We start from the raw sequence: 12,653 nt of genomic DNA, 5'->3' as shown, positions 1-12,653 counted from the left end.
AACAGATACACTTTTTCTTATTATTCTTATTGTTTTTTTATCAAAATCTAATGAAAAATATTCTAAATATTGTGAATTTGGCACCAACACGTCGTCCCAACAAAAGAGAACAGCTGGAGGGAGATGTTAGAGATGATCAGCTGGAGGGAGATGTTAGAGATGATCAGCTGGAGGGAGATGTTAGAGATGATCAGCTGGAGGGAGATGTTAGAGATGATCAGCTGGAGGGAGATGTTAGAGATGATCAGGTTGTTTTGCAGCAGGTCAGTGACATGAGTGGGTACGAGAAGAGCATCTTATAGAGGCAGAGGGTCACCGATCGGAGGAAATAAACTGCATCTACAAATTGTGGAACAATTTCATAAAACTGCACAGAGTATCTGATCGTCTGCAAACGAGCGAACGTTGAGTTTGAGTGATTGCAGTAAACATTTGAACCCTAACGAAGGCACTCGGTGTGAATAATGAGTGGAGGTGAACGGTGCAGTGAGTCTTTGTTTTTGTCTTTCAGGGCCTGTTTTGGAGAACACGAGGTAAGAGCCAGCCTGGTCACAGCCTCCATCTTCACTCTTCTTCTGTTTCTTTAAACTGTACTGACGATGATGCGGCTTAACGCTTTCAGCACTTCTTCCTCTCTGGTCATCGACACTCGTTTCCAGCATAGCACGAAGGCTCCACGTATCTGTCTTTGTAGATTTATTACTTCCTCCCTGCACTCCTCTTTTTATCTGTCCTACTTTCCCACCGTCCTTTCCCTCCTTAATGTTTTCCTTTCCATCATGTTCCTTCGTTCCAAACGCCGTTCATTATTAGTTTGTCCTTCTGACCTCCTCTTCCTCATTCACTCCTTCCTCCTCCTATTCATCTGCTTTGTCCTTCTCTGTATCTCTCTCGCTCTTTTAATTCTCTCTTGCATTTCATCTCATTTAGTCGTTTGGTATTCAACACACTCGTATACAGGCGCTCGTTCACCTCCAGACGAGGTCATCAGATCTAATGATGGAGGATCTGTGCTGAACTCTGTTTGCGCTCGGCAGGTCAGCCCGGTGCCGTGTCATCGTCAGGGTCGTTTCTCCTGCAAGCGACCCTGCGGACGACCTCTGACCTGCGGCAACCACTCCTGCAGCAGAGAGTGTCATCTGGTTAACAGCGGCAATCCAGTAAGGACCTTGTTTAGATGTCTGTTAATGAAATCTGATGAAATGATGAATGATGGCACCAACAGAAACTGCTGTTCCTCTGTCAGCCACTTGAGACTGGCACCAAACGCTGGGCGGTCCCCAGAGACTGGATATAACAGATGGATGTAGCTGCTAGGGCACATAAGTCACGATAATACCACTGCAGATATTTTTTAAGTATATATTCACATTTCCTGGCAGGTACAACAATAGCAGCTCTGGCAGTGAGTCAGCCTCCAGTGGCAATTTAGAAAAAACACAGCTACTTTGGATACATCCACAAAAGTGTAATCCTTTGCACACATCTAAGAAAAGTCCTGCTGAAGGTGGAAACAACAAACACACCACTGAGCACAACTGGACTGTGAAGCAGGAAACTACTGACCCAGCGAGCGTTGGTGGAGCACTGTAGTTGTATTTCAAATGACACTGGATATTAGTGACAAAAAAGCAGGGCCATAAACAGCCGTAAAAGAGTACGACATCCCAACAGGAAATGTATTATAGTTTTGTTTTGTTTATGTGACAAACTACACGTTTATGATCACCTGACTGTGCGACGGGTGTAACAGGTGAAGGAGTGCAGTTAAACAGGCCTTTACATTACAGTTAAAATCACTGAGAGTCTGGTATGAGCTGCTTGGAGCTGCAGACTGAGGGTGGTGATGTTTACAGTTAAATGTAAGTCACACTGTCTGGGTTACCACTAACACATCCAAGGAATTACAATCAAGTCCCTGATGAAGGTCAACAGGACTGAAATGTAATTTATTACAAGATTTAGTTACTCTGTTATTAACGTGTTAAACACTCATGTTGTACTTTACTGAAAACACGACCTGGACTACAGGATGTAATGCTGCTGCTGGCGGCACCTTGTAGCAATACATTCACACTTAGACTTCATCAGTAACAGTATCTTATTGGAAGAGGATGAAAATCCCCTTGTTTTTGTTTGCACTAGTAAAACTACAGTTACCAACAAAACATCATCCAGTATGATCACAAACATCCTGGAAATATTGTGTTTAATTTTGAGTCTCTACTAACAGCCACTATGACACTACCCATTCGATTCTGGACTTTTTTCTGGATCCATAGACTGCCATCGCACAGAAACCTGGTAACTGGTGCTCTAATATTCAAATAAAATCCTCAAATTTCACCAAAACTGGAGCTCAGACGTCTTGAACCACCTGTTGGCAAAGTTAAACACAGCAGCCATGTTATTGGTCAGATAATTGCATTAAAAATTCTCCAATGCGCCGAGGTCACGTCCAGGGACTCCAAATAGCTGATGTCATCCTCCACCTGTCAGTTACAGAAGCCAGGCCCTTAATAATACAATCTGTAAGCCCAATTAAAATTTAAACAGGTAATTTATACAGTTGTACAGTTGTTAAGTATGAGGCACCTTGTGCTTTTGCAAGCATGTATATATTTTAGTAATTAAAAGGTAGAGGATCGGTAACAGAGCCCTGTGGAACTCTGCGACCTGTGAGAAACTGAAGTGTTCTAGTGTTTGTTACTCACAGTAATTCTACTGGTTGCTTCACCTGATCTCATCTCTCTGCAGTGTGAGGTGTGTGAGGAGGGCTGCTCTAAGCCCCGCCCATCCGGCTGCCCTCACTCCTGCCCCCGCCCCTGTCACCCAGGCTCCTGCCCCCCCTGCAGCCAGATGATCCGCCAGCGGTGCCACTGCAAGATCAGCCTGCTCTACGTGGAGTGCACGTCAGTACAAACTCACACACGGAAACTTCCTGTTATTAAACAGTCTTAACTCCTGTGTGGTGACATGAGATTTATCATACCTGAATAAACAAAGCAAGTCACTCACTACATGATGTAAACAAAGGGAGAGTTGAAATGACAAAACAAAGCAACATGCGATAAAGTCACGACTGCTGTTTAAAGGTGACAGACTCATCAGATAGAAGCTTTTTCTTTTCTTAACTTCCTCTTTTTAAATCAAAGCGGAGCTTCTTGCTGCATAATTTGAAGCAGAAGGAACAAAAATGCTTGAGACTAACAGGATGGTCGATGTTAATGCGTTTAAAGAGAAGTAATATCAGTGTTTTATATGGAGAGGGAGCTGAGTGTGTCAGACTGTGCAATGATGAGTAAGAGCAGAGCCTGATATCAGTGCTGTGTAAGAAGTCTCGCGTCACCCATCGTTCTTTGTTTTGCTTAGAAAATGTGCGACAGTGATTTATTAAAACGTGTAGCTGGATCAGGGGAAGCGACAGGCCCTGTGTCGCGCTCAGACACCGTCCATCTGCTGCAGATAGCTTTTTAGGTCTGCCACTTCTTCTTTTGTCCTCCACGTGTCCAGTTTCCTTCTTTAAGGACACACTGTGCAGCATGCTGAGATATGCCAAGCTTTCAGCTAATAGCTCTTTGGGAATCACCTTGTTGGTACAAAAATCCCATTTGATGTCCGTAAAACTGTTTTATCTTTGGCATTTTTCATAGATTCAACTAAAGGAATGAGAGCGAGTGATGTGTGATTTGTTTTTCAGGGAACAAAGTGCCTAAAGACGCCATTTAAATTTGGTTCTTTGTTAGGTTTTCTGTTATGTGTAGCCACAGCACTGGAATGATTTACAGATCAGTGCTTAGGGGTTTAACAAATAAGAAACATTTCTGGGAAGGAAAAACTCCCTTTTAACAGGATGAAACCTCCAGCAGAGCCAGACTCAGGGAGGGGGGCATCTGTGAGAGGGGTGAGGATGAAGACAAGCTGAGGGAGAGAGCCGGAGATTAATAAAAATGAATAATTCAATGGACAGAGGTGGCAAACACATAGTGAGGAAAGATGAAACACCCGGTGTACACCCAGGGTGCTCTAATGATACAGTTCTCTAAGCTCATTAAGATCAGATGTGGCCTGATTATTTAAGACCTTTCATTGCTTCTTTAAACCTGACAACAAAGTGTGGGGTGGTTTAAGACTTGCACAGGACTGTAACTCTGTGGTCTTACTTATATGTCAATAGAAGATTTAATTGAAACTCTCTTGCCTACCTTCATGTGTAAAATAATGTCTGTATGAGTGGAGGCGTGTTTGTTTAAGAGGAAACTGAAGTTCTTTTTAAAGTCTGGCACATACTCAGACACTCGGCGACAAATCTGGAACATCTCCCGAGTCTTCGGTGGCCCTGAGGTGCAAAACACAACAACAGAACAAGTGTGAAGTGGTTTTCTGTAGGGCTCAACTCACTTCCAGCTGTGGTTTCCAAACCGTGCCGTGAGGCAAGTCCAGGCTTGTTCCAGCTGGATGTTTTTAACTGCGACATCGAGCTTCACAAGACGTTCTGAACAGTCGGTTCACTGCATCAGGACGATGCTGTCGAGGGACCGGCTGGATCGTCCAGCCTTCATTCAGAGGCGCTTGCAATAGAGAGATCTGGGTCTGTCTTATCAGCATGCGAGTTATAAACTAATTCAGGCTGTGAAAAGAAGGCCCGGCGATGTGTGTGAAACACAAAGGTCAAAGGTGAGTGCTGCTCAGGTGAGGCCTGGGTCAGTGAAGCTGTGTCAGTGAGCAGGCTTTAAAGAGGGCAGCCTGAGAGCGTCGCTGTTCCTGCTCCAGGTGTGTGTCAGAGCCCGTCTGCAGGTACCGACGCTCAGCTAGTGTCACTGTGCAGCAGCATAAACACAGACTGCTCCTTATCTGCTGCTGTGAGCTCCGGGTGATCAGAGGCTCATCACTAATAAAACATGTGTGAACTAACAGTGTTACTGCTGACCGATCGATCGCTCTCTCTGCAGGAAGCTGACCGCAGCCGACGAGCAGACCAAGGAGGCCCTGAGCTCCTGCAACAACCAGTGTCCCAAAGAGGTATGAGCACCGACCCCACTCCATCTGTGGTGTCCTCCCTAAGGGCCCCAGTGCATCATGGGACTAGTTTATCAGCCTTTGAGTGCCATTAAAGTGTGACCGCTCTGGAGGTCCCAACTCTCCTTTCTTGCTACGCTCCTTTCCTCTTTTCTTCTTCTTCCCGCCTCCTGTTTTTCTCCCTCCTCCTATCAATGGTCAATAATCGTCAGTGACCCAGCAGAAGTAACACAACGCCGTCCGCTCAGCGCCATCTGATCGCTTTAGCCGTGTGGCGCCAGCTGAACACCAACAGTCTCGCTCTCAAACTCGTGCTTTCCTTTCACCTGGGAGTGATTTAGTGTTTTCATTCTGTGACTTAAACACACACACACACACACAAGCACACACACTTGAAGTAAAATGTTTGAGCAGTGCGGTGGTTTGTGTGCGTCCTTCTGTCAGAACACTGTTTTCATTCAGCTGTAACTTCAGCTCTGAAGAGCCAAGACACACTCTTACGCGCACGCACACACACACACACACACACACACACACACAGCAGGAATAACAAACATGGAGTGGCCGCAGCGCTGTAGTGTTTAGACTCTCTTCTTCTGCAGGTTTCAGCCTCTCAGTTCGATTTTCTCTCCGTTCAGTTGGCTGATCTGAAAAATGATTTATCCCAAAATGTTCCCATGAAGTAAGAAACAAAGTATTTAAAGACCCTTCAGATGTTTATTTCAGCGTGTCGATCGGTGTAACCCTGGGAAGTCCTGAAGCAGTGGAGGTGTGTTTTCATAAATCATTACAGAAGAAAAAGAAAACTTAGCAAACATTTCTTTTTTTTCATATCGTACAGAAGTTGAAAAGCATGAGGATTTGAGTTTACCTCCACATCAGGTCTTCTAGGAACTCTATGAACAGTGTTTCCTCTCTGTCTGTCTGTGTGTGTGTGTGTGTGTGTGTGTGTGTGTGTGTGGGGGGGGGGGCATCTTTGAGCCTGTAAAGGCCAATAAGACTGCAGCATGCATGTGAGATGAGCCTCCCTGAGGAATTATCATCCTCATTATTTTTATTATTATTATCTAACCTTCATCCTGTACAACTTTCATAACCTGATCTGAGCTCCTCCCTGTGTACTGCATTGCTACCAGCACATGTCAGACTGTTGGTCACTGTGTGGCTGCTGCTGATGATGTCAGCATTACAAATGTCCAGGTGACACTTGAGGTATCTGGCACAGAGGTGGCGTCTGTGACGTCAGCGCTTTCATGAAAACAAACTCCAGCTGATGGTTCTTAAGCTTCAGTGTTTTCTGTGCTGCTAACCATCAAAGACGTCAGACGCTGGCTTGGACTTCGCTGGGTTAAAAGAAATAAATTCAGAAGTCGGCTCGTCTCCTCTGGAGATGTTGAAACTCTTCACAATCATTTCAAAACATAAAAGAAACCACAAAAAAAATGTGCTTGTTTGAGTTTCAGCCTTTAGTTTATGTGAAATTGCTGAGAGTCTGACACAAGCTGCGGTCCAGCTGCTCGGAGCTAAAGACTGACGGTGGTGACGTTTCCTCCACCGTGAAAGGATCAAAGCGACCGTGGGGGCGGAGCCAGTGTTTCATTTCACTGTTTGATGGTTGCTTCATGTTTCTCTTGGACAGAGCTGAAGTTTGCTCTGCCTCGCTACAGCAGCAGCCACAATTAATCTGTGTGTGTGTGTGTGTGTGTGTGTGTGTGTGTGTGTGTGTGTGTGTGTGTGTGTGTGTGTGTGTGTGTGTGCGTGCGTGCGCAGCTGAGCTGTGGCCATCGCTGTAAGCAGGTGTGCCATCCAGGTGTGTGTGAGGAGACGTGTCAGCAGAAGGTGAAGCTCCGGTGTCCCTGCAAGAGAATCAAGAAGGTAAAACCAAAAGTAGCACTCCGCACTGTAGCCACTTTATTAGGAATACCTGTGCAGTGTAAGTGTTGATGATAATGTAACTGTGGACATCTGTCAGGATAAGAAGGGTTGACTCTCTATTTCTTATGACATTATCAGTCATGATAGAGCATCAGTAAAGTCTCATTCAATACTTTCTTCAAAGGGACTTAAAGTGGAAATACTATAAACGATTCCTTCATGTTTAATTTACCCCAGAAAAAGCAAAAATTATCACTCATTAGATTCGTGGTTGGATAGACGATTTCACTGGTGGTGTTATGGATATTTTGGTTGTCTATATTTAACTTTGAGGAAGGTGTCTGGTATTGCGAGTTCAGTTAAGGCTCACTCTGTCACTCTCAGCAGTTTAGGAAACAGTCACAACCTCTAATCTACTGATTTGTGTGCAGGTACAACATATTTCCAACAGTATTTCCTACATTAAAAAGGTAAAAACATTCACATTTGGATGTTTGAGGGGTCGACAGTGGAGCTGTAGAGGATTCAGGGTCATCTGATCCAGCCCTAACTATGTGCTTTATCACAAAGGAAAGTTTTAAGCCTAATCTTACAAGTAGAGATAGTGTCTGTCTCCCGAATCCAAACTGGAAGCTGGTTCCACAGAAGAGGGGCCTGAAAACTGAAGGCTCTGCCTCTGTAATGTGATCTGACTTCAGTGTGTTCAAATAAGCGAGAGAGATTTTTTTTCTAATGTGAGTTTTTGGTTTACACCTGCAGAGACAAATACATTTACTCTCTGCAGCATCTGGAATGAAATATGGATAAGTTGTTTTTTTCCAGGCATAAAGCAGAACAATTTCCACACTGCAGGACTCTGACATTAGCTCTGTGTGTGTGTGTGTGTGTGTGTGTGTGTGTGTGTGTGTGTGTGTGTGTGTGTGTGTGTGTGTGTGTGTGTGTGTGTAGGAGGTGCTGTGCTCGCTGTCGGCTCAGTTTGCTGTTGAGTGTGACGACGTCTGCAGAGAACAGCAGAAGAAAGTCAGCCAGGTATAAACACACACCTGTACAGACTCTGAGTGATTCACACCTGGACACACAAACACTGACACTCTGCGTGTGTTTGTGTGTTTAGCTGAAGGAGGCGGAGCAAAGAGCGGCTCAGGAGGAGGAGCAGAGGAAGCTTCAGGTGAGTTTCATGCTGTTCCACCTGCACCACGTTTTAGCTCTGGAGAAGGTTCAGACTTTCAAACATTCATTTCAACATGTAAAGCTAATAATAGCTGCGAGTGATTAATGACGGTGGATGTTGAATTGATGTGGTCGGAGTCGGTTCCAGCTGCTGGGTTTAAACTGTGTTATTGTGCAGGAGGAGCTGGAGGCGTTCGAGAAGCGGCAGCAGCGAGGAGGGCGGAGGAACAAGAAGCGGGGTAGAAGGGAGGAGGTGGACGACGAGCGCTCAAAGGCGGCAAGGTGGTGGAGGAGGTGTGCCGCCTTTGTCCTTGTCCCGCTGGGTGGCGTGCTGCTGTCTGCCGCCACCTACTACTACCTGCAGGAGTCGGCCTGAGCAGACGGCGGCGTGCAAGCTTCTGTTTCCTGCCGCCATTCAGACGCTCGCTGCGACTCTTCCCTTGCGAACCTTGTGTTAACCATAGCAGCAGTGGCTTTAGGTTAGGTTGGATGGTTAGAACTTTCAACACAACGCTGCCTCATGTTTCAGAACAAAAGGAAGTTTCTCCTTTTTCATTCAGTGAAAAGTTTGATTGATTTTTAGTCTGGAACGGATGAAAGCAGTGAAGAAAAACGTTAAAATAGCTGCTTTGTTAAGTTTGACTTTGACTAAATTGTTGTGAAAGATGAGCTACGTGTGGTCCTTTGTCACTCCGTCACATAAAGTAAGACTTTGTGGCTCTGGAATAATCTGATGTGACACAGTGACCATGGTAACAGGCATGACTGACTAACTCTGATCAAAACTTATGGGAAAGTGATTTTCCCCTCTGCTACCTACCAAATATCTCAATTATGTGAAAAAAGGTCAAATTATTTGGCCTGATCCTGATCCAGTGGTTCCCAAACTAAGCAGCACTGCAGTTTAATAATGTCCCTTGAGGTTCCAGTGAGCCAGTCCTTTGTTAATTTGTCTAACATTACAGAAATAAATATGTTTACAATCTGATATAAATATATTTTTGGGTTCTATAGCGTAACACATGTACAGAAATGCAGTAACCAACAAGGTAATTGAGAGTATCAAAAACCTGAAACCTGTAAAAATAACCTTCAGTGGAAGAAGGGGGCGGGGCTAAACAGTGTTTGTGGAGTTCCACATGGCTCTATCATAGATCCTCTACTTTTTATTCTGATTTAAATTATATTCTTGTTTTTCAAAGTATGCTCTCTCTACCCCTTCATCACAACTGTAAGGTTGTTGGCTCTTACGATGTCTCACCTGTTTAAAGGGTTGACGTTTGCATTAGTGGGGTCGTGGTCTCTGTGGGACCTCTAGGCTGTCTTTATGCTGTTGGAGCCCTTGGAGACTGGGTCTGTTTTGTGGTGGAGGTTTAACTGGGACAGAAATAAAGATTTGGGAACCACTGGGTTGGTCTAGTTTCATCATCAGTTTCATGCACACTGACATGGAGCATACAGGGAGTGCAGAATTATTAGGCAAGTTGTATTTTTGAGGAATAATTTTATTATTGAACAACAACCATGTTCTCAATGAACCCAAAAAACTCATTAATATCAAAGCTGAATGTTTTTGGAAGTAGTTTTTAGTTTGTTTTTAGTTTTAGCTATTTTAGGGGGATATCTGTGTGTGCAGGTGACTATTACTGTGCATAATTATTAGGCAACTTAACAAAAAACAAATATATACCCATTTCAATGATTTATTTTTACCAGTGAAACCAATATAACATCTCCACATTCACAAATATACATTTCTGACATTCAAAAACAAAACAAAAACAAATCAGTGACCAATATAGCCACCTTTCTTTGCAAGGACACTCAAAAGCCTGCCATCCATGGATTCTGTCAGTGTTTTGATCTGTTCACCATCAACATTGCGTGCAGCAGCAACCACAGCCTCCCAGACACTGTTCAGAGAGGTGTACTGTTTTCCCTCCTTGTAAATCTCACATTTGATGATGGACCACAGGTTCTCAATGGGGTTCAGATCAGGTGAACAAGGAGGCCATGTCATTAGTTTTTCTTCTTTTATACCCTTTCTTGCCAGCCACGCTGTGGAGTACTTGGACGCGTGTGATGGAGCATTGTCCTGCATGAAAATCATGTTTTTCTTGAAGGATGCAGACTTCTTCCTGTACCACTGCTTGAAGAAGGTGTCTTCCAGAAACTGGCAGTAGGACTGGGAGTTGAGCTTGACTCCATCCTCAACCCGAAAAGGCCCCACAAGCTCATCTTTGATGATACCAGCCCAAACCAGTACTCCACCTCCACCTTGCTGGCGTCTGAGTCGGACTGGAGCTCTCTGCCCTTTACCAATCCAGCCACGGGCCCATCCATCTGGCCCATCAAGACTCACTCTCATTTCATCAGTCCATAAAACCTTAGAAAAATCAGTCTTGAGATATTTCTTGGCCCAGTCTTGACGTTTCAGCTTGTGTGTCTTGTTCAGTGGTGGTCGTCTTTCAGCCTTTCTTACCTTGGCCATGTCTCTGAGTATTGCACACCTTGTGCTTTTGGGCACTCCAGTGATGTTGCAGCTCTGAAATATGGCCAAACTGGTGGCAAGTGGCATCTTGGCAGCTGCACGCTTGACTTTTCTCAGTTCATGGGCAGTTATTTTGCGCCTTGGTTTTTCCACACGCTTCTTGCGACCCTGTTGACTATTTTGAATGAAACGCCTGATTGTTCGATGATCACGCTTCAGAAGCTTTGCAATTTTGAGACTGCTGCATCCCTCTGCAAGATATCTCACTATTTTTGACTTTTCTGAGCCTGTCAAGTCCTTCTTTTGACCCATTTTGCCAAAGGAAAGGAAGTTGCCTAATAATTATGCACACCTGATATAGGGTGTTGATGTCATTAGACCACACCCCTTCTCATTACAGAGATGCACATCACCTAATATGCTTAATTGGTAGTAGGCTTTCAAGCCTATACAGCTTGGAGTAAGACAACATGCATGAAGAGGATGATGTGGACAAAATACTCATTTGCCTAATAATTCTGCACTCCCTGTAGTGTTAGATCAGGCAGGCTATGAAGTCAACTCATGCCTTACTACACATCAGTGTGGGGCGATATTTAAACTGGTTTAGTCTGCATACATTAGCTTCTGTGTCTAGAAGCTGCTTTGTGCCCACCTGCAGACAGCTCCTCCTGTCCTGCTGGGTGTCTTCACTGATGTGTGTGCATGCCTGCACAGAAAGCATGCACACGTGAAACTGAGGTTGTAGTAGAGAGACTGATGCTGCAACAACAACACATCCTAATGATTCCTGTTTTCATCCTGGTAAACCTCTAATCAACCTTTAATATTCTCCATAATTGTTTTTTAATGTGTTTCAAGTTCAAAATGAAAATAAGAGATGAACATTTTGACGCCGCAACAACACTTAAGTTGTAGTAATTGATATCTTTGGTTCCCTTTAAGTGCTTTTCCTCATTAATGTACCTTCATTATTCTCCCTAATGTGTAATCTTTATGTTTGTGTAAGTTTAAAGTACAAAATGAACAACAGGAAGTTTCTGACTGGAAAAATCTGAAATAAATCTCCTAGAGTCATTTTTGTGAGGAATCCATCAGATACTGGAACTCAACTGTCCTAATATTCATGCTGAAATGTTTCAATTGTTTTGATTTTGATTTAAAGTTTTTCTTTCATATTTTTCATTCTTTTTTCCTAAAGACTTAAAAAATAAATCGAAATGAAACAAAAAACCCTGTGTTCATTTTTCTAATTGAGCTTTTTTGTAACCTTCAGAATCCTGTTAGTCAGACCACGCCCACTCTTCAAACTAATGCTGAAGTATGAACGCCAGTTCTGCTGTTTCAAAAACATTCCCGTTATAAGGAAGTCAACAGGAAAACGCCTCTTGGCTACTCTGCAGCTTTCAAAGTCGGATCCACCGCTCGCTCATCACATACGGTGTGAAATCACAGGAAAAACAAACTAATGGGCTCCGTCACCGTGGTTACGCCCATTTATGTTTGTATTAAGCTTCTCAGAGTAATTAAAACCACCTTCAGCTGCAGTATTAAAGCGATGCAAATGTTAAGATATCAAAAATTATGATCTCGTCATATCACAGATATGAGTCTTGAGTACAATAAGTACTGCTGTATATCTTCATACTACAAGTTTTAGGATTATGACTTTTCAGCATCAAAATAAATGTAAATGTCTTCTGTACACAGACTGTACATAAATGATGGACACTGTGATGTCACTCATTGGTTAATGAAGCCTCAAGCTGCCTTGAGAAGTTGGAGGTGGTGTGAGAGGGACGTCGTGAGGCCAACGACGCAACGTGCAACGAGCACACTCTCTCTGAACTTCCTGTTTCACTTAGTTTGAGCTGAATACCACAACTGATAAACTTGTGAAATCATTCAGACTTAATCAAGTCACTGAGTAAAGGAGCAGCGTTCAATAAGCACAAGTCTTTCTGTTCTCCAATCAGAAGGTTTGATGCACTTCTGTGCTGGCTTCAGTTCAGAAACAAAAACTATGTCCATCACTTTACACCAACCACCTTCTTTTTTTTTTTTGTTAATGTTCTGACTTCCTGTGAGCCCCTCCTTG

General features: G+C 43.8%; 1 protein-coding gene across 2 annotated transcripts in view; it reads left to right on the top strand.

Annotated features, from left to right (window-relative positions):
• nfxl1 (nuclear transcription factor, X-box binding-like 1) overlaps positions 1-11,788 on the top strand; it is a 28,067-nt gene extending 16,279 nt beyond the window's left edge. For both annotated transcript variants that reach the window (XM_084923061.1, XM_084923062.1), the window contains exons 18-25: positions 512-533; positions 1,038-1,160; positions 2,758-2,912; positions 4,953-5,022; positions 6,790-6,894; positions 7,843-7,923; positions 8,009-8,062; positions 8,243-11,788. In XM_084923061.1, coding sequence (XP_084779187.1) covers positions 512-533; positions 1,038-1,160; positions 2,758-2,912; positions 4,953-5,022; positions 6,790-6,894; positions 7,843-7,923; positions 8,009-8,062; positions 8,243-8,440 — 808 coding nt within the window. In that variant the 3' untranslated portion in view covers positions 8,441-11,788. The remainder of the gene's footprint in view (positions 1-511; positions 534-1,037; positions 1,161-2,757; positions 2,913-4,952; positions 5,023-6,789; positions 6,895-7,842; positions 7,924-8,008; positions 8,063-8,242) is intronic.
• Positions 11,789-12,653: the final 865 nt, after the last annotated feature.

The sequence above is a fragment of the Perissodus microlepis genome, chromosome 3 (assembly GCF_051167445.1).
Source record: "Perissodus microlepis isolate ML-2025 ecotype Zambia chromosome 3, ASM5116744v1, whole genome shotgun sequence".
Taxonomy (NCBI): Eukaryota; Metazoa; Chordata; class Actinopteri; order Cichliformes; family Cichlidae; genus Perissodus; species Perissodus microlepis.
Note: the sequence above shows the minus strand (reverse complement) of the source record. Positions and strands in the feature narration are given on the sequence as shown.